The sequence below is a fragment of the Sorex araneus genome, chromosome 2, assembly GCF_027595985.1.
Source record: "Sorex araneus isolate mSorAra2 chromosome 2, mSorAra2.pri, whole genome shotgun sequence".
Lineage (NCBI taxonomy): Eukaryota > Metazoa > Chordata > Mammalia > Eulipotyphla > Soricidae > Sorex > Sorex araneus.
The window spans coordinates 129,756,982-129,784,642 of NC_073303.1; the positions used below are offsets into that span (position 1 = coordinate 129,756,982).

The window sequence follows — 27,661 nt, forward strand, 5'->3', positions numbered from 1 at the left end:
CAGCCCACCAGCTGGAATGCGGCAGCCCTGAGCACTGCAGCATGCCCCCTCGAGGGTGGCCTGGCCCGAGAGACAGGGCCTGTGGTGACAGCAGCGGCAGCTCGCTTGCCTACATCCACATGGTACTGCTGAGCCGAGAAGCCACCGGGGCCTCAGATGGCACGACAGGGACTCACCCGAGGACATTACACTGCGGTGAGCTGTCCCAATGGGCGCCTAGACAGCCCTGGGCACCCCCACCTCGGTTGTTAGAGGTGCCGGAAGACAGAATTCCACCCGTGCCCCCTTTAAATGCACCCTGACATTAATGGCTGGGTAGCTAAAAAACATTGACCCGGACAGGAGAAGCTTTCAGGCATCAAGATTGGGGAAAAAAACACAAAACTGGGGACGCCACTTAAAACAGCAATTGGTGAGAAGAGAGCTGCAAGGTTCCTCTCTCGGCGGCTACGCCAATGCCCAGTGGCAGCAAGCCACAAACAGCCCATCGTCTACTTCCTGCCCTGAAAAGGAGCAGAGCCCGGTCACTCCCGCCAGCGTGGAAGAAGCCCGGGAAAGAAGCCGCGCCCGGGCTCTCAGGAGAGCACTGGGGACAAAGCAACAGGAGGGGCTCAGCAAACGGGCGGGTGCAGCCCCCCTCTTCCCTGCACACAGCGTCAGAAGGGCAGGGAACAGCGCCTGCCAGCCTGCCAATGCAAAGCAGCAGGAGCCTGGGACAGCCCCACCCAGCCCCACCGGATGCCCGGAGGGGCGGGGAGAGGAGAGGGAGGAGCTGAGTCACACCTGGCCCTACCTTGGGGTCGCCCCCACACCCGGGACAGCTACCTTGGGTGGCGCTTCATCGGGGCCTGCCGAGTCCCAGGACACCGTGACTTGCCGCCGGGACTCCATCCTCAGCCGCTCCTCCTGCTGCACCTTCTCCTCCTCCAGGATGGCACTGGGGAGACAAAGAGCCATCAGGGGCGACCCCGACAGGGCCTGCACCCCACCTCTCCACACCCGAGACAGGCGGCCCCTGACCTCCCCGTGCTCGCCCTCTGAGCTAGCCGCAGGGCCACATGCTCCTCACAGCCCCCCAGTAGTCAGTGCAGACCCAGCTCGCCCGCCCGCCACCCCAGTCCAGGCCATACTACACCCGGAGCCGCCCGTACTCAGCCTGGCTCATTCACAGTTTCGGCCTCCTGCCGGGCGGGCGCAGTAAACAAGCCTGATTACTCATGGGAGTGAGGTCAGCGCTGCAGACTCTAATCTGGGAATGGCCTCTGCAGAAAGCCCTTCCCACCACCTACCCCCAACCCAAACCCGGAAGCCGGCCGATGGGGGAGGGGGGCTGTCACTGAAGAGACCCACACACAGGGAAGGACTCTTTCCCCCACTGCCCTGCTGGAAAGAAGACGCCCCGTCCAGCGCCGGCACCCAACAAAGAGCCTGGGTTCTCCTCCCTCAGAACATCCCAGACAGCGCTGCTCAGCAGCCAGGCTGGCCCCCTCACCTCTACTGCCTATTCTGTGAGCCCCTCAGTCCTCCTCTGCCCAGACAGATAGTAAAGGGGCCACCTGCTCCTGCACCCTGAGGCCATGGGCAGCTGTCCCCAGGAGGGCCAGGACAGACTGGGAGGGGTTGAAGCTTGGCCCCAGAAACCCCAGCGTTTTAAACAACGGGAGTGCTAGGGTAAACCTTGACCCCACTCCCAAGAGGGCCAGTGGAGCCCCTGCCACAGCAGCCTCCATTCCCCTGGGGGTCCCTGCCCACCCCCCCTGCCAGCATGACACCTGCACTTCATTCTGGGGCTTCTACCGGCAAGCCACAGGGTTTGAGTGGGAGTCAGGGGTAGGGGCTGTTCTGAAGGGCCTGTGTTCCCGCTGCCGAGGGGCCCAGAGCAGTGAGCTGTGACGGATGGTGTCAGGGAGGTCAAACTTGGACATAGTTTCCCAAACGACACATATTTTTAGCAGCAGAGCATTCCACAGAGCTGGGTGCTGATGGGAATTGGCGCGGCCCTGTGCATTCCGGGACTTGGGGCGTCGGGGATGGGGCCACTGAGAAGGACGCCCCCACCCTAGGCCCCCTCCACACTCATCCCACTGCGAAGGATGCACGTCAGGGAAAGGCAGGCGCAGGGGCCTCTCTCCACTCCCCTGCTGCGAGAAAGGGTGAGCTCGGTGGCTGGAGTAATACACATAGCACGCAAGCAATGCCCAGAACAGTCTCCGCCACGGCAGGTCCACACAGAGAAGGCCCTGGGCCCTGCGTGGCCGATGCCCAGGACGAGGAGCCTCGGGAAGGGGCTGACCCTGAGTAAGAGGGTCACTACAAGTAGTTGACCGGGCAGCGCCGAGTGTACTTCATGACTGTTACTTCCCAGTTCAGAGCTGCACCAGGGCACTCGTAGCGTGTTCCCTTCTCTGCACCCAGAGAGTAAAACAGCCTGGACACGGGGTGTTCCAGAATACAGGTAACTCGTTTTTCCTAAAGAACTCCAAGAGCTAATTTCGCCCTTTGAAAAATTTTCTGCTTATCCAAATCATATGAAGCACTTTAGTCTGTGCTCAAGCTGCTTTAAAACATACTGACTTCTTTCTCGAGGCAGACCTAAACTCTTAAAAAAGTTTTCCTTCGTTCATTTTCTGAGGTTCTTGGGTGCCACTCCTGGCAGTGCCCAGGGACCATCTGTGGGACTACTGCACCAGGGTGGCCACATGCAGGCAAGTGCCTGACCTGCTGTGCTACTTCTCCAGTCCCCTCCAGCAACGGTTCTGAGAAAGACCGTGCTCTGATCACCTAAACGTGACCCTTCTGGGACGACTCTGCAGGGTCTTCTTCGGACACAGACTTGGTCTGGATTCACAGCTACTCTAGCACATCTGGGACACAGCCAGAGAGAGGAGTAGAAAGAGGAGGAGAGTGCAGACAAGGGGCTGGTGCCGGCAAGCCCGTGGGAATGCCAGCTCGGAATCGCCCCAACATTGCCTCATCACTGAGGAATGGACCTGCCCTTTTACCAGACCCATATCTTCATATCTTCACAGAAAACCAGCCTGCGGGTTGCAGAGGGGGGGAGGGATGGGAGTAGCTGGGCCGAGGCTGGGGGCTCTGCTCTGAGCCACAGGCAGGGCAGACCGGACAGCTGGCCTTGGGGTCCTCCCAGCCTACAGGGAGCAGAGGCTGGCACTCGGTGGCAGGAAGTTTCGCTCTTGCCAAGCGTGGACTTCCCGGGGCAGCCAGGCTCACAGGCAGGAGCGCCCAGGGGCAGGACTTAGCCCTGGGCAAGCCCAGGCTGAGTTCCTGGCCACTGTCCAGGAAGCTGGCCTGACCTGGTGGAGACTGAGTGAGGGGGGCAAGGAAGACGCGCCGGACACTTCACATTCTCAGTGTAACTACCTCTGCTCTAAGCGACCCTTGAAGGGGCGCCTGCAGACAGGATCCCAGTGAGCCCGTTCAGGGTCTGTTCCAACAGGCAGACAGCTAACAGGCTCAAAGACAGTCTCTTGGCATCTGGGGGTGGGGGTCTGAAATGAGCTTCTTTCCCAGAGGACACCAAGGGAGCGTCGAGTCGGGGAAGAGCCAAGCACAGGGGACCATGGGCCACAGCAGCTGTCGAGGGTGGGCAAGCGGCTGTGTTCAAGGATGCTGGCAAGGATGGTGGGGTCAGCAGAGAAACCCAGGGCCCCAAAAAAGTGCCTGGGAGAAGCAGGTGGGGAGGAAGAGGAAGGCCAGGGCAGCATGAGGTCCCAGCCCCATCTGTGGCGCAGCAGGGAAGGAAGGGGAGCAGAGACATTTGCTTCCCCACAGCAGAGAGGAGGGTGTGTCCCATAGACAGGAGAAGGGGCAGGTGGAGCCTGCAGTGCAGCGAGGAAGGCAGAGAGGCCAGTCAGACCAGAGCCCTTGCAGCGGGGAGGCCCACCTGAAAGAACCACTGCTGGGTCAGCCCTGATGACCCACACACAGGCCCTGACTGACAGATTCACTGTTGATCACCCTGAGGGCCCCAGCACAGAAGCATCTGGCGGGGGGTGGGCAGGGGGTGGCTGTCCGTGGCCAGAGGCCACAGGCTGAGGCGTGAAGGAGAGACATCGTAGGGAGCTGCACAGCTAGCGCTGAACCCTGGCACAGCAAAACCAATCCTAATTTTCTCCAAACTCTCATCCAGTGGGCAGCACCTTGTCAGGAGCCCCAACCAGGGCATGGGCCTGTCAGGGTGACCAGACTCAGAGCAGAGGACCTCACTGGACAGCCAAGGCACAGGAAGGCTGACAGTGGTACAGGGACACAGGAAGCTTCCAGCACATTCCTTCAGTGCTGCTTCTGATTTCCCCTTACTGGAGGATTAAACAACCCTCTCCCCCAAATACACTTTGAAGTTGAGATGCTGCAGATATTAGGATGCTTATAGGTAACTCGAAAAAGACTTGTCTTCTAGATGATTCTAGACCGTGGAGAACAGCCAGAGAAAAAAAGCGTGAAGAATGTGGACTCCACCTGTGTGAGGAATTTTGGAAGCAAACACAAAACCACTTAAAAAAAAATAAAACCAAACAAAAAGCACATCCCACTGGTCAGGGAGGCTGTTAGCCAGAAACGAGGGTCGGTAAGAGCCCAAGTACGGTGCTGCTCACAGGACAGAAAGACGTTGGGCTGGTCTCCGTGAGCCACTTTTGAAGTGTGAAGAGGCACGAGCTTCCTGGTGTCCGGGCAACAAAAGCTGCCACCTGACTCGGGGCCACTGTTTGCTGCTCCCGCAGGGCCTCCCCACAGCACAGACGGCGCAGGCCGGGCGGCCTTGAACCCCACCTGACAGGCCTTATGAGGGATGCTTTTTTTTTTTTCTTCTGCCACCACTGGTGGTGCTCAGGAATCAGTGCTGGTGGGTTCGGGGGACCACATGGGGTGCCGGGGAATGAGGTAGGTGCCCTCCCGCCCAGCTCTGCCGTGCGTGGGGGCCCCTGGGGAATGCTGCCCTTAATGGTTGCTGAGGTGCTCACCTAAAGTCACACAGCGCAGAGCAGGCTCCTGGCACCCAACCAGCCTCCCACTGACCCTGTGTGCTCTGCGCCTGGACTCTCACAAATGACCCCTTCCTTGGGGACTCCTGAAGCCATCTGGGTCTGAGACGGCTGGCTCCCTCACATGAGCACGATACTTAGATGCAGCATGGGAAAGGGACACAGGCGTGAACACAGCGCCTCTGAGCAGACTGACGGTCCCATAAGGCGACTCTGGGCCCAGCACAGGGTGTCGTAAGGCAGAGCAGGAGTGTTCTGGCTTCTGCGCAGCCCCGGGCTGCCTCAGCAGGGAACAGCTACAAAGTGACTGGGCAATGCATGGGAAGCACCCTGCCCCTCATGCTCACCTCACAGAGGCCCTCACACTGTTCCCCACTCCTGCTGCTACAGGGGCTGGGGCACAGGCTCTGCCTGCAGGACCCTGGCTTCCACGCCTGGCACAGTCCCCTGAGCATGGCCAGGGTCTCCCCAGCAGACATGACAAACAGCTGGCAGCAAATCAGCTGCAGACACTTCTCCTTTCCCTTCTCTGCTAAACCATGTCACCAGCTGCTCAAAGCTGGGCAGAGTTGAGCAGCATGCTGGCGTGCAGCCAGGCTGAGGTGGAGGGCAAGCTGCCCTCATGGTTCCACACTACCCACCGCATACAGGTGTATGGGGGGGATAGTGCTTGCCATAGCACACCCCAGGGACAGAGGACACCTGACAGTACTCAAGGGACAGTGCCACCACAAAAGGAATGAGATTTTGTTTTTTGAAATAGGAGTCCAACAAGGGGTGTGTGTGGGGGGAGGGCCGTGGTGCTGGGGATAGATCTTTGGGCTCTTGTCACTGCAGGCCCCAGCTGGTGACACACTGGTGCTCTGATGCCCCTCCCAGCGTGGCGGTCTCGGTGGCTCCTGGCAGTGCCTGAGGGCTCCGCGGTGTCCCGCATGTGAAGCCTGTGCTCCCGCCAAAGTTCTCCCAGCCACTTCATAGGCTCTTGGTGTTGTGACTGGCTGCCCAGACAGAGGGAGGAGGCCATCTGTCCGCGAACACACCACAGGCTCCACCTGTCTGAAAGCACGCTGTCAGGCAGAGCCCTCAGCGGCCACTCAGATCACAGATGCTGGGGAGGATGGGGAGGGGTCAGCACGTGGGAGGGGAGGGTCATGGTAACACGGGGATGTCTCCCTTGGCCTTTAGCATTCTCGAGCTGTAGGCATCACAAGGCCAGTCTCTCGGAAAGCCGGGCCGGGGCAGGTTCGGGGTTGGATAACCACACAGGGCTGAGATATGGAACATGCCAGCACCTGCCAGGAGGTGGGAGGACGCTGGGCTAAGCAGGCGAGATGTTGGGGTGGGAAAGAGCATTTTCACAACCCATAGCACTGTGTCCTGTGGGCAGGCATGCCAACAGATCTGTTACCTTTCACACCAACAAAGAGTTAAAGATGACAGGGGACAGGATATGAAGCCTCGAGCTGTAATCACGTAGACACCTGCCCCTCTGTCTGGAAGAGGCTTCCAGAACCTGCAGTGACCCCCAGAGGGAGACAGGAAAGGGTCCCGGCGACACTGCTGCAAGCTGCCCTGAGTGTGAGACCCAGGCCTGATCAGGGACAGATGGAGAGAGAAGGCAGGGCACTCGGGAGCACTCAGGCAGGCCCATCCCCAGGCTCTCCCGAAACCAGCCCCTCCTACAGAGCGGAAGTTACAGGCCTGACTGACTCAGAGGCCGGGTGAGGCCCAGGACCAACGGAAAGTGACTTTCCCCAGCTGGCTAAGGCACGGGCGTGGCAGGCAGCCTGAGTGATCCCAGTTAGCTAGCACCGCTTCCTCTTGGGCAGATAAGCAGGAGACGAGGCACAGCTGGACTGTCATGGGGAAGCACGATCAAATCTCTCCCCTCTGCAAACCTTGGGTGTAAGAGATTTTAAAGATCCTGGCCAATGGACCTGAATCACCAGGATCCACTGCTGCCCAGCAGTCAGGCTATTAAAATGTTAATGGATGGGGGCTGGAGTGATAGCACAGTGGGTAGGGTGTTTGCCTTGCACGCGGCCGACCCGGGTTCAAATCCCAACATCCCATATGGTCCCCTGAGCACCGCCAGGAGTAATTCCTGAGTGCAGAGCCAGGAGTAACCCCTGTGCATCGCCAGGTGTGACCCCAAAAAAATATATAAATAAAAATAAAATAAAATAAAATAAAATAAATAAAATAAAATAAAATAAAATGGAGGTGCAGAAGGCTCCTCAAGCAGTGCTCAGGGGACCACAGGGATATCTGCAAGCCTGGCCCTACAGCTAGAGCCACAGGACTACCCCGGCAGACTGAAGTATTCAGGGGCCCTCACAGAGGCTCAGGAGGTTGCATAGTGCTGGGCCTCAGCTCAGGTGAAGCACATGAGCTGCATCCTGCACCTGCCCATAGGCAATATGCGTTGTCCACTGGAGCCAGCCTGGCAAGCCTGCCTCAGAATTAGGGAAACCCTGGCTGCCAGGGCTCACATATGGGGGGGGTGTGGTGTGGGGTGTGTGTGTGTGGGGTGTGTGTGTGTGTGTGTGTGTGTGTGTGTGTGTGTGTGTGTGTGTGTGTGTTAGTCAGAGTCTGGCTGCTGGGCTCATGTATAAAGGGCTGTGTGTGTGTGTGTGTGTGTGTGTCTATGTGTATTCTGGACGACCTGTGGCAGCTCAGCCCTGACTGCAGGGACCCTGAGGTGAGTAGGACGATCCCTGTCCTCAAGGAGCTTCAGTCTAGTAGGGGATGAGACGTACTAGACTGTGAGCTCCTCGAGGGCAAGGAAAGTGCTCTGATCATCCTGCCCCTGGCGGCACCATGCCCGGCTCCCAGGCTCGGCGATGCGGCGCTGGGCTGAACGCAAGCAGCTGAGAACTCGCACTGGGCTTGGGTGGGACCCAGCAGCTGGGTGCCCAGAGCCACTGCAGAAGCTGAGAGCCATGAGCAGATGCAAGCAGGTGAAAGGAGGGGACAGCATGGCCCATGTGACAGTGGGATGAATGGGTCACTGCGGGGTTGCAGGAGCCTCTTGTGCCAGTGGCTGCCTGCTCAGGGCCACGAAGAGGTGGGACGAGGAAATGGCTGGAGGCCTAGCAGAGAGGAAGGCACAAGAGAAAAGCCCAGGAGGAAGAGGATGAAGATGAGGGGGAGGGCACCTGGCTTCCCGGAGGGGCTGAGTGGACGGGAAGGCCCGGCACAGAGAGATAAAACCCAAGTATGGCACCTGAGGGAGAGGGAGCTAGGAGTGGCGGCCGCAGGAACAGCTGAGAGTAGGGACCAGGGGTGGGAAGAAGCAGGACAGAGGCTGCGCGAGAAGGAAAGTGCACGTGTGTATGGAGCCATGGAAGAAATGCCACGCCTATCACTGGGCAAGGGGTCCAGGGAAGAGCCCAAGCCACAATGCTCTCGAGGGACTTCACTACTGAGCACCCCCTCTCCACCCCGGGGCCAGGACTTGGTGTTGGCCCATTGGACCCAAGCTTGCTGTGTCCAGCAGACGGCTGACTGGGCAGCCTTCCTACTGCTCCCGTCGGCAGGAGCATTCCCCAACACTCTCCTCGTTCAGCAAGCACCCCAGCAGAAACCTGTGACAAAGCCCCCAGTAGGCTGCTCGGCGGTCCGCACACAGGGACGAAATTCAAACACACCTACTCAAGTGTATATTCTCAATCTGGACACACCCAGTCTACAAGTGCCCCTGGAGCACCCACTTCATGCTGGGACCGGCGGGTTTCAAGGGCCACTCAGAAATTCCTGCCCAGAGCCTGGCACCCAGCTTTGGGCAGGCACACAGCAGAGGTCCAGGCCAGGTGGCAGAGGGCCTGAAATCTAACACCTAACAGATCCCCACTGCATGCAGGGGAGGCTGGCAGGAGCTGCCTCCTGGCTGCAGGAAGGCCGTGGGGCGTGTTCTGTAGCACAAGGAAAGCACCAGGGCGGCAGCATGTGGGCAGAAAACACGAAGAGAGTGGGAACCACCACAGGATGGGCAGACGAGGACGGAAGGGGAGGAGGAGGGGCAGGAGGAGGAGGAGGAGAAGGTCACTGCAGCCAAGTGCCCACACTCAGGACACCAGCAAGGCAGAAAGCAGTGAGTGTGTGTGGGCCTGAGCTGCGCTGCGTGCCCCAACCCCAGCCCGGCCCACTCCCCGCTCCTACCTGAGCTGAGCTTTGAGCTCAGTGAACCGGGGCCGCCTGCTGGGGTCATAGGCCCAGCATTTCGTCATAAGGCTGTAGAGGGTGGGAGGGCAATTTGGAGGCATTGGTAATCTTTCCCCATTCTCAATCCGCCCGATCACATCATTGTTCTTCACTCCTTGAAAAGGCTTCACACCATGCATGAGAATCTCCCACATACACACACCTGTGAGGTGGGATGAAAACAGTGAATCAGCACAAGGGATGCTCCTGGGGCAAGGCACATGGGCAGAGCTGGCACAAGAGCACCGGTGTTGGGACTCGATGCAAGCCAGCAAATGAAGCAGCATGCAGTATACACTGCTCCAGTGGGAGAGCCCTGCCCACAGGGGGGACAGCCCCACCCACACAGGGATAGATATGCCCACAGAGAGCACCGCCCACAATACAACATTTCTGCTCACGGTAGGTCAGGAACCTCTGCCCACAGCAGGAAAGCTCCGCCCATAATGGGGTCGAGAAGCCCCACCCATACTGGGAAAGCTGGGCCTGCAGTTGGAGAGCTCCACTCACAACAGAAAAGCCCCGGTCACAATAGGACAGCTCCACCCACAGTGGGTCCACTCTGTCCATCTAATGTAATTTCCCATGCCTGGAATGGACCCGGCAGCTGCCATAGGTCCAATGAAGCAGCTCACAAAACACTGGACTCGAAGGTGTCTTTCACTCCCCTCATCTGTTCATCCCTCCAAGGCAGGGCGAGCCCAGGGGCAGCTCCCCAACACCTGCAGGCAGCACTGCCCTGCACACCACCTGTGCATCACATGGCGGCTGGCAAATCAGTGGTTTCAACCTTTCTATGTCAATACTAGAGGTCGAGGAATGCTGCTCCAGGCAATCCCTGACTAGGCTGGCTAGCAATGCAAGGACCAGACATGGTACTGTCTTGAGATTCTCTGGGGGGGCTGCAATTGTGTCCAGTCTTCACAGCCAACCTCAGCAGCTCGTGGCTCTGAGGAAGCCCACCTTCTCAGCCTCACTCGGCTTTACTATGTACAGGCAAACAGTCTGCAGCGGACCAGGAAGACAGGGCCACAGGAGCATAGGAAGACACCTCTCCAGGGCAACCTGGTGGCCACCGCAGCGGCCTCTGAGGACCAGGACACCATGACAATCCTGCTGCCAACAGTGTGTCCAAGCACCTTTTCCCTGACATTCAAGGGCCTCTGAAACACAAGTTCTTCCCTAACATTCTTCCTGACTCTGGGGAAAATTCCCTCTCCACTTCCTCCATGAAACGTTTATCGGATGTAATTGGCACTGCGCCGCGAGTAGGACCTGTGACTTAATTTGCATCTTCAGGACCTAGGATAATATCTGCCTAAAAGGAAGAAAGGCATTTCAGCAAATTTATGTGAGTTAGATCCTGAAATCAGCCAGAACTCCAGCAGTTATAAAGGAAAGCTTGTTTGACCAAGGCAGCCCCACCCACAGCTTGCCACTTCTCCCCCAATTAGGAGCAGGGTGTGCAGAACTGATCCCAAGGGCTGAATATACACTTAACATTAGGGCAGAGTTCAATCCCTGTACCACATGGACCCCTGAGCACTGGATTGGCAATACCTCCTGAGCACTGCTAGGTGTGGCCCAAAAACAGAAAACCCACACCAAGTCAAAATGAAATGGAAATTATACCCATATTATCAATAATAGAAGCATCAGATGTAATTTTAAATATGTCTGGCCCGTGGAATTTACATCTATCACCTATCAGTAAAAACTAAACGTTTAACACTCATCCAATACTGTCATCCAAGATGTCACTTACTATAAAAAGGATCTTTATGACTTACTGGGTGTCTTTGGGACATATCTGGTGGTGCTCAAGGGACTGTGCAGTGTTGGGGACTGAATACCTGAGTAGTCTGAGTAAACTCCCAGACCTCAAACATATTATTTTTTAAAAGACCAAGAAATGGGTGGATGCCAATGAAATTACAACATATTCCTTTGTCACTCTTGAACTCGTTTGCTCTGACTGAACAGCTATTAAACATCACTGATTAATAAGAGAGTAACACACCAAGGTCAGGGAGATGGTTCAGGGGTCTGACACAGGCCCTGGCAGCTACGACCCAGGCAGCACCAGTGGGCACGGCCCCATCAAAAACCAACAAAGGAGCACTGACGGGACCGAAGGCCTGGTTCCCCGGGGGGCAGCCCTGTGAGGAGACAAGGGCTCCCTTTAGCGGGCACCTACTCTGTGGCCCATCCAGCACACAAGCTCCGTGGCCTCAGGGCCAAGACTTCCTGGGCCAAGTTCCTGCCTCCTGTTCTACTGGAAAGTTCTTAACCCAGCAGCAACCAGGGCAAGAAACAGGGAACCCCACAACTGTGGGCAGGAAATAAGACAGATGTGGCTGGTGGCGGCTGAGAGGCAGCGACACCAAGTCTGCACCCCAGCACAGAGGCCTGCTCACAAGACCCACGCCGGGGAGCGCGGGCGGGCGAGGGCAGCCTCCCCAGGGCACCCCCATATGGAGAAGAGGAAGACGGGGGAAGAGAGTGAGGAAGGGAGCTCAGGGCAAGGGGCTGCAGTGGGCGAGCTGGAGGATTGTGGCCCGGAGCAGGCCCAGAGCAGGAAAAGGGACAGACAGGGAGACATCAGAGCAGTGATAGAAGACGATGATGACCAAGGGTCAGTCGTGGAACTCTGAGACAAGTAAGAAGGGGCTTCGAGAGATGCAGGTCAGAGCGACACTCGGAGCTGGGGCTGCTGGGAGGAGGGGGCAGGGCGCTCTCCAGGAGCACCAGAGGACTGTCTTCCCACAAGAAACAGGAACAAGAACAGCGACAGTCGGAACCTTCCAGAAGGTTCTGTGCCCAGCCTGGAGGCATCCTTGCACTGACATCAAGGAACAAGAGCACCAGGAAAGGCACAGCCCCGCTCTGTGCAGAGACAATGAAGAGCGGGAAGACACCACAGAAAGTCCCGGATACTTACCAAACATCCACACATCACTGGCCGAGGTGAAGCGCCGGAAGTTGATGGACTCGGGAGCCATCCATTTAATAGGCAGTTTCCCCTTGGAAGCTATAAGAATGGTGGGAGAAAGTCAATCTACCTGTCCTGTCAGAGGCCCACAATCGGGTGAAATCCACAGTTGGGTGAGACCCACACTGCCATTGTCCTTGGGGAGAGAGCCCTGTTACATAGGGCCTGGGCAGTGCTTCCCGGAGCCCCCTTTTCTGCAGGGTCAGGCCCTGGGCCCTGTTTCCCCATGGGCTGCACAGAGTTGGGTCGGACCAGACCCTACTCGGGCAGGCAGTTCCGCAGAGTGAAGACATGGGCGGGGCCCAGAGGGAGGGACTGCAGAGTCCCAGGGATGTGGCTGCCAAGGCTTTGCGGGTGTGTGTGTGGGGGGAGGGGGGGTGGAGGGGAGTAGCATGGGTGGCAGGGATGCCCATGATCATGAACTCAAGCATGCCAACAGCCCCAGTCCCACACAAGCAAGCTCTCAGAAGACCCTCACCATGGGCCACCTGCCCCACGCCATGGGCCCATGAGGGAGAGCACCTCGGCGGCCTTCCGCCGCCCCGCTGGACCCCAAATGCTGAGTGCATTTGGGACCCTCACACTTCAGCTTCTTCCTGGACCCCCAGGACTTGAACTGGTGAGACCCACAGTCGGAGCAGCAGATTCAGCGTGGCCCCCAGCCTAATACTGACACAACAAACAGCAGAAAACACTGCCTTGTTCGCTCTGAAAAGAAACAACTAATCAAGCAAACTAAGGCGCAGTCTTGAGGGTCCCCGACACGGGCCACCAGCAGAGGCGCTCTGGTCATAGCCTGCACAATCTGAGAGCCATGCCCTGAGTTACAGCAGAACACACACAGAAACGAGCTCTGTCCGTAACCTGCACTCACGCAGGTGCAAAGAAGAGCAGGCAGAGCTGTGGCTGGCCCCCAGGAGGGGCAGCCACACAGCAACTACGCCTCCAGCGCCTGTCCTGGATCATGCAGCCTGTTTGCAGCCCCAGGAGAGGACGATGGACTGATAAAGGCTCCAGTCATGCTCTGAGGGGCAATGTGGCCTGACGCCAACATGACTGGGCTGGCAAAAAGAAGAGACTGGGGGAGAGATCTCAGTCCTCAGAAACACAGATCCCAGACAAAGTCAGCCAACGGGACTTGGGTGAAACTCTTCATTTGGTTTTTGGGGCCACACCTGGTGGGGCTCAGCAGACCATACGGGGTGCCAGGATCAAACCTGGGCTGGCCATGTGCAAGGCAAGCTCCCTACCCAGTGAAGCATCTCTTTGGGCCCCTCAAGTTGAGTTCTCACACTGACCCATGGAGCAGAAACCCCAGGAAGGCCGCTCGGACTGTCCACCTGTCTCATGGCCAAAGACGCCCACTAAGCAGCGCGTGCAGGCTGAGGGACACACTTTCCTGCTCTGAGAAGAGACAAAGATACGGCTGCCGGGGGTGGGAAGTGACAACAGCTGCAGGCTCAGATTTTTCACGATCTACAAAACGCTGTTTGTTTTTTTCCCTGGCTTCTGGGCCACACCGGGTGGTTCTCAGGACTTACTCCTGTCTCTGTACTTAGATGACTCCTGGCAGGGCTTGGGGATCGAACCAAGGAGGGCTGCGTGCAAGGCCAGTGCTACCCCACTGTACCATGGCTCTGGCCCGGTCTTGCTTTCTGGTGGCGGGGGTGCAACTCAGGGCCTCCTACCCCAGCCGTCTCTGCTCTCAAGCTGCCGTGCCCAATGGCTAGAGCTGTGAAGAGCTTCTGTGCATATCTGCATGTGTGGCCCGCCTCAGTGGGGTGCCTCTTGGTATCTGCCAGCTGGGTAACAATTCTCAGAGTCTGGAGATTTCTTCTGCAGTGCGAATACTAGTTCTTTGCTAGGTATGCTATAGCTTATGCTGTTTCCTTCTTTTATCAGGGTCTCTTACAAAACAAATGATTTCAACTTCAGTGCAGCTCAACTTTAATTCCCACCCTTTTAAAGACCAGATTCTGATGTCAAGTTCAAGGATTATGCTGCCTCCTTCCCTGTTAGCCTTGTATCTGTGCCAGCTCTGGAGAGATTGCCAGCCCGGACAGATGCCGCCTTTTAAGGAGACGATTTTTGACTGCAGAGGTGACACTGTACCTCTACCTTGAGAGACACAAGCATCTCAGCACATTCCTCAAGAACTCGAGCCCACCTGAGCCCCCAAGACCCATCTGGCTTCTGACCTTTGTAGTACGTGCTGTCTTCCATGTAGCGGGACAAGCCAAAGTCTCCTAATTTCACACAGTCATTGGAGGACACCAGAACATTCCGAGCAGCAATGTCCCTGTGAGGAGGAATTTGGGATGACAGACTTGAAGGTGAAGAAGACAGATCCAAACTCTACTGTGAAGGCACACACGAGCAGACTGCAGAACCCACGCGTGATGCCAGGGAGCTGACCCCGCAGGAGAGCCTGTGTGATGTTCCCAGGGGGGCTGACCCTGCAGAAGAGCCTGTGTGATGTTCCCAGGGGGGCTGACCCTGCAGAAGAGCCTGTGTGATGCCTGAGGGGCTGACCCCACAGGAGTGCCTGTGTGTGATGCCCGTGGGGCTGACTTTCCCTAAAAACAACCCACTGCTTTTCATTCATAAGTGCTGCACCTCTGTGCAGGCATTAACTCAGTAACTTGGAGATGCCACATTTGGCCGGCAAGTGTGTTCTGTGGTAACGGGACAGTTACATGTGTGTCCAAGCATCACGTCACCATCTCTGAGACGAGACAGACATGGCGGGGGCCTACAGCCCTGCAGGAAGCCAGGTCTGAACACCTGTATTTGAGACTGCTGGGGCAGCAGGGCTGTGCAGGGGACATGCAGACACACAGGGGCCAGCACAGGCAGCTGGGGCCTGAACCTCCATACACACGAGCCCCACTTCCACTGGGAATTAGCAGGAAGCACGAGGTCCTGGCAAGGCCTGGCAGCCTGTCTCAGACGCCGCACACGAGCTCACAGCCTCTGCAGCAGGACGCACAGGCTGCCTCTGGCCGCATGTGCAGGGGTAGGCGGGGGGAGCTGGCAGCACGCGGGGGGGCAGTCTGTCTGCCTCCTGTCCAGCATGTGTGCTCACCTGTGCACGAATCTCTTGCTCTCCAAGTAGGCGAGAGCTGTGCTCAGCTGGTAGGCATACAGGATCAGAGAGGCCAGGGCCAGGCTGTGCTTCCTCACTTGCAGGAATGACCTCAGCTTTCGGAACAGCGCCCAAGACAAAACAGGGGAAACGATTTAGCAACAGTTTCCAAGCATATTTTTATGAAAATGGCTTCAATCTTCACTCAGCAAAGCAACAGAACACACTAGCTCGGGTTACGGTTAGTTGGCATCTTTCGTCCTACTGTAGGACTAAAATCCTCATGATTTTCTAGCAAGTGTGCAAAGAACAACAGAAAAGATGTGCTTAAATCAAGACACTGAGGGCCGGAGCGATAGCACAGCAGGTAGGGCGTTTGCCTTGCACACGGCCGACCCGGGTTCGATCCCCGGCATCCCATATGGTCCCCCAAGCACTGCCAGGAGTAATTCCTAAGTGCAAAGCCAGGAGTAACCCCTGAGCATCGCTGGGTGTGACCCAAAAAGAAAAAAAAAATCAAAAAATCAAGACACTGAGTAGAGCATCGCAGACTAGCAGGTGGACAGACAGACGTGTCTGTCCTAATAGTGCACCCCAAGGACCGGGCACTGTGAGTGAAGGATGGGAGTTGGGGAACGGGAGATGGGGAGGCATACCCCAATGCCCATAGATGAAAGGCTTCGGGCTGGCATTCAGGCCACTCTCCAGCTGAACTGACCATTGGTCAGGCTGAAGCAGCTCAGTGCAGAGAGAGCAGAGGGAAGTAACAGGGACTCGACAGCATTGGCCCCGGAGCTTTGCAGAGCCAGAAAAATAAGCAGCTTCCTTGGTTGGGAACAGGCTCACAGGACGGGTGCATGCTGGACAGGCTGGAATCTTGGGGAGCCCTGGCCCTACAGGAGCAACCCCCAGACAACGAGCCCCACGTGGGTGAAAGGCTGAAAATAAGTAAATAAATAAATGATCAGCAAAGTTTCCAAAAGTAAATGCAGAAGAGAGCTGGGGATAAAAAAATACATGTGGAGCCCATGCGGTCAGAAGTGGGCCAGAGGGCCCCCCCCCCCCAGACTCCAGCACCCAGGGCAGAGGAGAGTGCAATGGGGGTGTGCACACGTGTGTGTGTGTGTGTGTGTGTACATGCGTGTGTGTGTGTGCATGCATGTGTATGGAGGAGGAGGGGGGTGTCCTGCAAAGGAGGGTGGGGCAGTGCTTCCCTGAAGGAAAAGGACCCCAACTGCAGAAATTCTCCCGCTTGGAAAGAGCCAAGCAGTGTTGGGTGCTCTTAAAGAAGGGAGGAAGGTGCAAAATGTGTCAACTGCTTCAGAAGGCCAAACAGTCAAGTGCAGACCCTGGAAATGAGGCCAGGATGGAGGGAGGGGAAGGAGAGAGCAGCACCAGCCCTATGGATGAGGGAGAAGATGCACGTACAGAGGACCACGGGCTCTCTCAGTCTCTCAGCACAATGCAGGGGCTCTTGGGCCATGGGCCATAGTGCCAGGGCTCGGCTTGGCTCTAGGCTGAATGCCCCGCACCGTCTCTACAGCCCACTCACACGCGTCTGTCACTGATCCCACAGACGCAGGAACCAGCAGCTAGTGCAGCATCCCCAGGCAGCAGCCAGAAGAGGGGATCGGTGTGGCGGCTGGTGGGTGTGTACCTCTCCAAGCGTGCAGAGCTCCATGATGATCCACACAGGGTTCTCAGTGATAACGCCGATCAGCTTCACGATGTGAGGGTGGTCGAACTGCCGCATGGTCACTGCAGGCAAATGGGGCGCACAGTCGCATCGGGGAACTCGCTGGAGATGCTCCCCGGCTAGAGACCAGGTAGGGGGCAGCACTTGAGGGAGCTGCAGCCACTGCCCAGGGAAAAGGCACCAGCAAGCAAGGGGCACCAGGTCCCTGGTTCTCGGGACTCTCCCAAGAAGCCCAGCAGTGCTGGACGGCAGGTCCTTCCAGAGATACGGCCTTGGGGAGAATCGCCCCAGGACAGGCAGCCCGGAGCAAGCACTGCCTGAGTACAGAGCGCGAGTTGGTGTGGGAGGCCCTCTGGGGGCTGGATCCTGAGCAGGACTGACATTGGCGCCTCCCTGTGAGTCCCAGTCCCCTGCCTATACCACGGAGTCCAGGTTCTGGTTAAAGGTACCCACTGACTTGGCAGTGAGGTGGCAACGGCCCACAGCCAGTGACTGGGAGAGTGTGGGAATGACGCCTCATGCTGCTTGGGGGACGTGCCTGCTCAGCCTCCAGAGACAATGGTGAGTGACATCTCAGATAGAAAAACACATTGCCCACAGGAGCAGTGACCCAACGTTTTTGCCTCAGCTCCCAAATGCAAAATGTGGAGTCAGAAAGCCGCCACACCTATGCCACTGCAGCTTGGAGTGTGACACATGACAAAGAGGCAGGACAGACACATGTCCTGGAGCGCCCCCCACCCCAAAACTGGGCAGGGACACGCCCCCGAGTCCCACACACAGAGCTGGGAAGGGACAAGCACCCAAGTCCCAAACATAGAGCTTGGAAGGGACACACCCCAAGTCTTACACGCAGAGCTGGGCAGGGACACGCCCTGAGTCCCACACACAGAGATGGCCAGGGACATGCCCCCATATCCCACATGCAGAGCTGGCCAGGGACACGCCTGGGGACCCACACACAGAGCTGGCCAGGGACAGGCCCCGAGCCCACATGGCAGGATAGGCCAAGTATAGTCAGAGAGTGGAGGGCACAGACACAGAATGGGGGTAGTAGGGAGGACAGATCCTCAGACTGTTAGAGAGGATGAGAGATGGCTGGCCTTGACACGGGACAGCGAGGAAGGTGGGGGCACATTAGTGGTGGTGATGGCACAGTGATGTCAAGCAACAGAACCATAATCAGTAACAGGCAGGTCCCTGCCCTGCTCACACGGACAGCTGCCCCAAGTGTGATCATCACCTGTGCCAGGACAATCCAGAGGGCCGACCCCTCACACCTGCCCCACACGTGCTGATATGTGCATGTCATTTCTAACACCAGTGCTAAGGGACCCCTTACACAATGCCTGGATTATCAAGGCACAGGGCAGCTGCCAAGAATTCCCAACTCAGGAATGAATTGACAGAACTGACCAGCAGGATTGCAGGCCTCAGCACATGCTCAGCCAAGAGCAGTCCAAACACCAAAGCGACGGCAAGACCAAGGTGTCTGATGTCATGCTATTAAAATGGATTTCTTCTTTCTTTTCTTTTTTTGGTTTTTGGACCACCAACAGTGGTGCTTCTGTGCTCAGGGATCACTCCTGGTGGGCCCAGGGGACCACCTGGAATGCCAAGGATTGAACCCAGGTCAGCCACAAGCAAGGCAAACATGCTACCCGCTGTACTGTCACTCCAACCCCTCTCTTTTTCTTTTTTTTTGGAGGTGCAGCACATTCAGTGGTGCTCAAGGCTTATTCGTGTCTCTGTGCTGATGGGGCACATCAAGCCTGATGGGGCTCAGGGGCAGTGGAAGGTGCGGGTCACACAGTGTGCCAGAGACAAAAGCCTGTGTGCACGACAAGCACCTACTCACTATACCGTGCCTCCTAGGTAAGCACCTACTCGTTGTACCGTATCTCCAGCCCTAGGATTTGTTTTTTAATTTAGGGGACTGGTAAAGAGTTGACCTTATGCAAACCAAGAACATTAAAATAATTCCACCGAGTCTTTTAACATCACTAACATGTTATAAAACCATGTATCTAAATGCTGCCAGTAAAAGCTGGGCAAGACTTAGAAAGGGGCAGAGACCTCACTGCGTGCCTCCGTCTCTAATCTTCACTGGGCCATCTGATCCTTTTCACCGTTTCCGAAATATTTTGTAACTTCCAAGTTCTGAGAACTACTAATTGCTAGCTATGAAACTGTCACTGTCGGGAACACAATCCACGTACTAATTGTTTTCGGGGCTGAGGCTGACGGGCAGGTGCTCCAGTCCCGGCTCCGATAGGGCTTTCCACGGTTCTCTCTTTCCACGGGGCTCCCTGGCTCACTCTCTGATACCTACTCATGGTCGCCTGGGCCTTCTGCAGCACACACTGTCATAACTGTTTACAACATCTGCTTCTGTGTCGGCCCTTTAAAGAGCGCTCACTGTTTTTTTCTGATTGGCACGCCTCCTCGAGACTAAACAACTCCAAATAGTCCTCAGCTTCTTTAGTCCTGAGGAGATATCCCATGGGATGGCATGCGCCGGTCTACACTGTGTCCGGGGCAGGCGTGGGGGTGCCACCGCCTGTCAGCCACCAACACCTAAACAGCGCACTCCACTTTGGCGCAGCTGCCTCACCCGCTCCTGAGTCACCTCAACCCTGGGTTTCCTTCCTGCACTTTCCATCCCACTCACCAAGAACAGGACACAGGACCTAATGGCATTCCTTCTCTGGTGTCCCACGGAGGCAACATAGGGCCGTGGCTATGGGCGTGCCCGCTCCTGGCTCGCAGGAGAGAGCCACAGCATGCACCTTGCTGAAAAGTGAACGGGTGAGGGGAGGCAGCCTCGCAGCGTGGTGCTCAGAGGCCCACGTCTCACAGCACCCGCCCCTGCAGCCAGGTTGGCGTCAACAAGGTCCAGCGCTGCAGAGCTGGGCTCCACGAAGACAGTGGGGTGGCCCTTGAGGGCAGCCTCCCCTCATCTGCACATGGAGAAAAGGCCCTGTGGAACCTGGGTGGAATCACGGTGTCCCTGCCAGAGAGGTGCCCTGATAGGGAGGAGGAGGGTTCTTGGGGCTGCTTCTGTGAGTGCACAGGTACCACGGAAGCAGAGGAAATAACTAGGCAGTCAGGCTTGGAGGTATCTGAAATGTGGGTGTGTCAACAAGACACAGCAGCCGCCCGCGAGAGGCCCAAGGAGCGGGCAGGATGGCTGTGGGCTGTAGAACCCACCACACCAACTCTTGGCCCTGTGTGCTGCTGGGGAGAGCAAAGAGTCACCCAGCATACCTGGTACCAGGAAGACCAAGATTAATGACCAGCACCCATGAGCACCTTTCAAGAGCAAGGCCCGGGGCTGGCCCTGGGCTGTGAGCAGGAAGCAAACAGACATGTTGGACGCTGGATGAAGAGCCCAGAATAACTTCTTTGCAGACTCCTCCATGGGGCCTAAGGAGGGTGAGGGCTGCACCCATGTGTTGCCCGGGCCCCGTGTGCCTGTGAAGGACACAAGCTGCCACCTGGACAGCTTGTGGAACCATGACGGGTGCCAGGAAGACAGGCCCACGATCGAGTCCCCTTCAACTACAGGGTCAGCAACGGCTTCTCTGACGGGTAGATGAGGGGGGATGCTGAAGCAAGAGCAGGAGGGGGAGAACATATGGGTAGACCAGACCCCGAGTCAACATCAGGGGGAGGATGGGTAGCTTGCACAGCCATGGGGGGAGCGCGTGGGCACCAAGAGAGAAGGGCCAGCACTGCCCGACCTTGCTCCTTCACTGGACCTGCAGCGCCAGGCCGGAATCACGTACCCAAGGACGCCAGCCCAGCACACAAGTGCCTACAGGTCACGGGTGCAGGGGAAAGGGAAGAGTCATGCTGTCATGCTGCTGCCCATGTCAGCAAGCACAATACACTGCCCCACACAGTTCTGACTCCCGCACAGCAAACTCCATAGACACATCTGGGAACTTACAGGCTTCCTGCAGGAACTTCTCTCTGACGCTGTCCGAAGTACAGTTTTTACATGTCTTTATAGCGACCGCGAGCGCTGGGTTCTCCTGGAGAGGGAAAGGACAGACTCACACACAAAGAAAGAGGTTCTCCCCGGGGGGGAGGGGCAGCGGGCATGCATGTGAGGGGCACACATGCACACACTGAGCGGCGGGGGTGGCCAGGAAGGGGCAGGCCAGTGTATGTGTGGTGTATGTCTGTTTATGTATGGACTGTATCTGTATATATGTGGTACATGTGGGCGGTGTGGCGTGTATGTGAGAAGCAGAAGTGGAAGACCAGGCTTGAGCGCAGGGGTCAGTCGGGGACAGAGACTAATAGGCATGCCTAGAAGGACTCTTTCCTGTCACCCCAGGCAGTAAGTGACGCCAGGGACTAAACCCTGGGCTCCTTCATGCAAAAATATGCTCCTGCTGCTCAGGCTGGCTCATGGGTTTGGAAAAGAGAGGGGTACTTTCCGGGGCACCCGCAAAGGAAAGTCACCTGAGCCCTGAGCTCCACCGTGGGTGAAACAGCAAAAGCAACAGCAGAAGCAGAAAGTATCTGCCTGGTTTCTCATGCAGCCTGCTTTGAATCCCGGCGCCATATATGGTCCCTAGAGCATGACCAGGAACGACCCCTATGCAGAGTCGGTCAGGTGTGCCCCAAGCACAAAACTCCAAACTCCCAAAACCTAAAGGGTCTGGAGAGACAGCATGGGGATTAAGCAGGCACCCAGCCCTGGTCCAGTGTCCCCAGCACCACATGCGGCTCCCAGAGTACTGCCTGGGCCACCACTGGGTGAAGAGGTCTCAGCACTGTCAGGTGTGTCCCGGACACCTGTCCCCAACACACGGTGAGGGCCCTGGCTTCACTCTCGGGGCCACAGGATAAGGCCGTGGGGAAATGCGTGTATCACTCTACAACGGCATTTGAACCAGCTGCTCCAGGAGCTGGTGGGGACAAGACGTGCGCGGCACCACGGCCACTAGGAACATCTGACCTCCTTTCCCGGAAGGCAGCCAGCCAGGGCTCCTGGCTCAGCAATTCCACCCACAGGCGACCCCTCGGAAGGGCTGCTCAGAGAAGCCTGTGGTGTCTGTGGCAGTACTAGCTGTCCAGGGCCACCAGCACATGGACCTGAACTGGGAACGGAGGTGAGAGGCCCTGGGCCCAAAGGGACCCTGTGACTGAGAGCAGCAGGGCTGAGGGCATGTCCACCTGCAAATGTGACACGAAGTGAGGCAGGGGTGTGCCAAGCGCTAAAGGCAGGATTTTTCTCTGCTCCCCTGTGCCAGGCCTCACCAGAGTTTGTGTGTGTGTGGGCGGGGGGGGGGGGGGGGAAGGGTGGGAGCAGCAGCTCTGGGATAGACCCTGCCAGGCACATGCTCGAGCTCTAGCAGCATTTCCCGGGCCTGGGGTCTTTCTGAGGTGCAGAGACTGTTCTCTTATGTTTGGGGCCCTGGAGACGGTGCCCAGGGGTCACTCCTGGGAGCACTCGGGGACCAGGCTGTGCAGAAGTGGGATGGAATCAGCGTCTACCCCATTCCCCCGAGAGAAATCACACAGCTCAGTAATGGAACTGAGCGCATCTAGAGGCTGATGGGGGAATATCTGCTTTCCCCGTGAAAGGCAGGAGGCAGGGATGGGGCTGCTCTCTCCTCGTTTGGAGCAGCTATCGCTCTATTTCTTGTCCGGTTTTGGCTTTTTGATTTTGAGGTCACACCTGGTAGTGCCCAGGGCTCACTCCTGGCTCTGCACTCAGGGGTCACTTCTGGCAATACTCAGGGGCCATACAGGGTGTCTGGTATCAAACTGGGATCAGCTGTGTGCAAGGCAGACGCCCTCCCCACTGTCCTGTCTCTCCAGCCCCTGGTGTCTGTTCATTTCTGCTTGGGAACTCTGACATATGGAAGAAACTGATCAAGAGCATGGGCAGACCAGCCCTCTAGGAGCGAGCCGGGCTACTCTTTGGATTCTGAATGTACCAAGTACAGTGATATCTGTAACGAGTTTTATAAAGGTCAACTGCAAAATACCTCAGGAATGTCAAACCTGTGAGGATAAACGAGAGGCAATTTACACTGAGATGGTCAGAGTCCAGATGTCTGATTCTCGGTTTCTGTAGGGTGGCACTGCCCAGCAGTGCGGGGGCTCCTGAAGGATGACAGATTGAGTGCAGTTCTGCAAGTGAGTTCTGTGTCGGGGTGTGTCAGGGGCTCACCCTGGGTCTCCACAGTCAGACGGGGGCTCCACCAGCTGGCCTTTCGCCCCAACCCCCATGGTCTCGCAGGACTTACTGGACTCATATAAACGCCTTGGTGGACATCTCCAAACTGGCCTTCTCCAATACACCGTCCAAGTTCTATTCTTTCTCTCTGAATCTCATAATCCCTGGCTGCGAAACAGGACCCACACATCAAAAACACTGAAGGCGAACATTCCAGACGAACAAGCATTCAACACTTTTCCTTTCATTACCACCCACAGGAGAACATTTCATCGGAGTCATGGCACTCGACACAATGTCGGGACAGAGTGGGACCCTCTCAAACAGTCTCAGACTAACGTTACTGTTAAGTGCTGCTTGAACTATGAAGAGGAAGTATTTTACCAGAGGCAAAGCTTCCCATGTGTTTGAATGTTTAAGTTTTTATCTGCTTGTTGTTTTTCTAAATAAGTTCTCCAAATATTAAAGTACATGCTAATTAATAAATGCTATTAGTTCAAGTATTAATACATGGAGGTGAAAACCAGCCATCTGTCAAAGGGCAACAGCAGGCCATGTCCGGAGACGCCGTGCCGCACAGTCCAGTTTCCACTCCTCCATCGCGGTCTTAGTCTCTGGATTATTTATGGTGCTAAAAGAGTTTAAAGAGGGCAGATCCCAAACACTCATTCTAAAATCAGAGGACTGGCAGTCAAGGCCGACCAGATCACAATTCATTACGAACATTTTTCATTCTTGAAAGCATATGCCTCAAATTAATTACTGTTTTCATTAGTGGTGATTGTAGAAAACCAATTGTTCCATCCGCTGGTGAGGCATAAGGCAACAAAACATCCCCTAGGAAATAGACTGAATTCTGAGCCGATCAGCCCCACCCCCACCCTCAGCCCATGCCAGCTGCGCTCACCAGGGAAGGGAAGAGCTGGGACGGACCCTCCTTCCCGGGTTCTCACCCTATGCAAGGACAGAGATGCCAGTCCCAGTGTGCACGGTGATTTTCCTCTTTAAAATCACTTTAGCCAGTAAGTTCCATTGATTTAACAACATGAGTAAACCAATGAAAATAGTTTAAAAATAAAATTAACTGAAAACAGAAACACCCCATATCATTCCACAGGTTGCAATGCAAGCAAATGCAGTATTTTAAAGGAGTCCTGTTACCTTCATCTATTCCATAGCTTTCTGTATTGCAATTAAAAGAGAAAAAAATTGAAGACCTCTCTTAGAATAGCTGGAAGCAAGTAAGTAAACAGCAACAAACTTGGAAAGCACATTTCTATGTTTACTTTGTTAATATTTTAACCATAAACATGGATTCAGACAAGGACTAAACATGGAAAAATCAAACATTGCCATATGAATTCAAAGTTCAAACAAACAATGCTTTGTAATTTCTATTTCATAAACCCCCAAACAATAACCTATTTTTGTGGTTCTACAAACCACAAAAGTCAGCCATGTTGGACATTTACTAATCAACTGTAAATAATAAATACACACACGATTTTCTGCAGGCATGTAGAAAAGGCTAAGCAAAATGCACATCTGAATAGACACATTTCCCTAATTGCTACCAAAAGTCTCACATAAGAACACACACACACACACACACACACACACACACACACGCAGCGCACGCACATGCACGCGCACCACGCACATACAGACACATAAGCTAAGCACAGGCGGTCTCAGCTCCTGCGGCTGATCCTTCCACACCGAGTCACAGCCACACAGACAGATCAGAACTCGGACATCACATCACATGTATGTTCACCTCAGGAAAGGAACGTGAATTATCCTCTCATTCATTTTAGAAATCATCTTGTTTCCTCCTTTGGGCCTCCCAAGTGGTACTGGGGGGGTGCCAGGTCCCCTCCTGCCCAGAGGCTCGGCTCAATGCGAGGCCCAAGGACAAGGGCCTGTGCTGCTCTGCGGTGCCATGGGGTGCTCGAACTCCCTGGGGCTGACCAAGCTGACGTACCAGTGGTACTCGTACAAGTGGTGCTCAGAGCCCAGGGGGCAAGGATCAAACTCAGGGCCTCATTCTGGTACATTTTACAGCACTGTCTCCCATGAGTGCTTTCTCGTTTCAAGAATGAAAGGACTGGGGCTAGAGTAACAGTACAGTGGGAAGGACACTTGTCTTGCATGCAGCGGACCTGGGCTCGATCCCCAGCATCCCATAGGGTCCCCTAAGCACCACCAGGAGTAATTCCTGAGTGCAGAGCCAGGAGTAACCCCTGAGCATTGCCACATGTGGGCCAAAAAATAAAAAAGAATGAAAGGACTTCTCTGATTCAAGTGGGCACAGTCCATTCCACCAGGCAATTGGGGTGTCCAAGCTTCTGCAGATGCTGAGCCTGCAGGGCAGCTTCTTCCACACTCACCCCAGGGCACAGGGAGGTCTCCTCAGTGGCAGTAAAGAACAACCCGTTTAGGGGGAAATGAAGTCAGTGACTGCACACCCCATGGACTATCTGTGTGTTCAGAACACTGATTTCGAACACTGCCAAAGCGTTAAGCACATTATCACAGAGCTAGAAACACTTGGTTGCAAGAGATGATGGAAGCTCTAGGCTCTAATACAGAATTCTAAAGAAGGAAAAGAGCATTTCTGTTGTGCACACAACACACTGAAAGCAGTTTTAAGAGGCCAGAAGCACCCACAGCGGTGGGCGAGCAGAGGCTCTTACTTGAGGGCATGGTGTATGTCTCCTCTTCGTCTATGATCTCGGCATAATCGTCCGTTTCTGGAGGAAAGGAGCAGATTGTGTTGGGAGAGGTTAAATACTTCACCCCCGGCCTCTAAGGTATCTTGAAAAGGCAAAACGACCTTTGTTAAATGCCTACTAAATGCCTGTCTCAGGCAGACAGTCCTGAGACACCGCCACTCCGTCTCTGCCCAGCGTGATCCAGAAGGAGCCTGACATCCTGCGGGAGTGCTAACACGAGCCCGACAGCCCCTCAGACCAGAGCGCCCCACCCACCACACCTGACTCCAACCCAAGCCTCCCCCCGACCCGCAGCCCACGTGTCTGCCCTCCGCGGGCCCGGCACCACCTTGGCTCAGATTCTATTCAGGATCGGACTCGGCAGCACAGCTGAGACCGGTCACCGCAGATCTTTGAGATAATCCACTAGGACCCCAGGCCAAGTACCTCCTATAACTTTATGTATTTGAAGAGGGAATGTGACAGCTACCAAAGCGAGTAAAATAACAACAAAAACCAGATCAAAACAAGTTCCACTAGCCCCTCTGGCAACAGAACTGACCCCCGCCCAGGTCCAGTGCTGCTTGCCTGGCTTTGGGCTTACGCTAAGGTCTGCAGGCAGGGATGCACTCAGCTGTAGAGAGGCAAATCTGACAGGGAAGAACAGCACTGCCATTCTTGCCACCATCGGGCTCCAAGGATGAGAGCCAGACATCGGGGCGCATGCCATGGCACACTGAAGTCCCACTATTGGCCCACCCCATCCAACTCATGTCTGTGCACTGCGGGCGTGTCTGGGTGACAGAAAGTGCAATTCCATGCCTGCTCGCCCTGCAGTACTGCTTCCTGGGTCGGAGGGTCATGGGAGCTCTGTGAATGGCACATTGGACAGAAGGGAACCACGGAGGGCAGTGATGAGGGAAGGACACAACAGGGTCCTGTTTGAGACCAACATCCAAGGTACAGTCGGAGCATTAAGTGGGTGGAAAGAGCAGGGCCTCACCAGGGATGAAGCTGCTGCTGCCCAGGTGCAGCCATATACCCCAAGCCCCTTCCCGGGACGAGCACCCACCCATCCACCACTTCAACATCGCCCGGGCCCTTTGTTGCCCGTACACCGTGACAAGTCTGTTCTCCACACCGGAGCAGAGTGCAGGAGACCCTGATGGCACATGGTGGGGACTGCACCCCAGCACAGACTGCCTTCCTAGAGCAGCTACACCCACGCTGGAACTTGAAGGTCCCCCGAGGAGCCGAGAGGTGGCTGCCTTTGGTCAGGCCTCTCCAGGAAAGAAACAGCACCTGGTGTAAAGTCTCAGCCCAGGGGAGAGGATCCAGGGATCTTCCGATGGTCCTGGATAGAGGATCTGGAATATTGTGATGGTCCTAGGTAGAGGATCCGAAATCTCTCCTGACAGTACTGGGTAGAGGATCCAGGAATCTCCTGATGGTCCTGGGTAGAGGATCCAGGAATCCCTCCTTTGGTCCTGGGTAGAGGACCCGGGAATCTCCCGATGGTCCTAGGTAGAGGACTCAGGAATCCCTCCTGTGGTCCTGGATAGAGGGCCCAAGAATCTCCTGATGGTTCTGGATAGAGGACCCAGGAATCTCCTGATGGTTCTGAGATAGATTCTGGATGTCTGAGAGAAATTCTGTTGCAGATGACGGGCTTGTGGATTGTTCTTACAGAGCATGATCCATAGTGTGGAGTCCACAGACCTTGGATCTGGGCACCTCACATATAATGCTTTAACACATTTTCCCACGCA

The 27,661-nt window shown here is 55.9% G+C and overlaps 1 protein-coding gene across 26 annotated transcripts in view; it reads right to left on the reverse strand.

The window, feature by feature from the left end:
- The window catches only part of PTK2 (protein tyrosine kinase 2), a 112,971-nt gene that overhangs the window by 11,843 nt on the left and 73,467 nt on the right, over positions 1-27,661 (reverse strand). For 9 of the 26 annotated variants that reach the window (XM_055128309.1, XM_055128297.1, XM_055128313.1 and 6 more), the window contains 9 exons: positions 25,875-25,931; positions 23,249-23,346; positions 20,932-21,016; positions 16,941-17,041; positions 15,284-15,399; positions 14,397-14,497; positions 12,148-12,237; positions 9,165-9,369; positions 826-937 (listed from right to left, as the gene is read on the reverse strand). In XM_055128309.1, the coding sequence (XP_054984284.1) occupies positions 826-937; positions 9,165-9,369; positions 12,148-12,237; positions 14,397-14,497; positions 15,284-15,399; positions 16,941-17,041; positions 20,932-21,016; positions 23,249-23,346; positions 25,875-25,931 (965 nt within the window). Of the gene's footprint in view, positions 1-825; positions 938-9,164; positions 9,370-12,147; positions 12,238-14,396; positions 14,498-15,283; positions 15,400-16,940; positions 17,099-20,931; positions 21,017-23,248; positions 23,347-24,339; positions 24,361-25,874; positions 25,932-27,661 lie in introns of all 26 variants that reach the window. The other 17 variants (XM_055128305.1, XM_055128294.1, XM_055128311.1 and 14 more) reach the window with 3 other exon arrangements.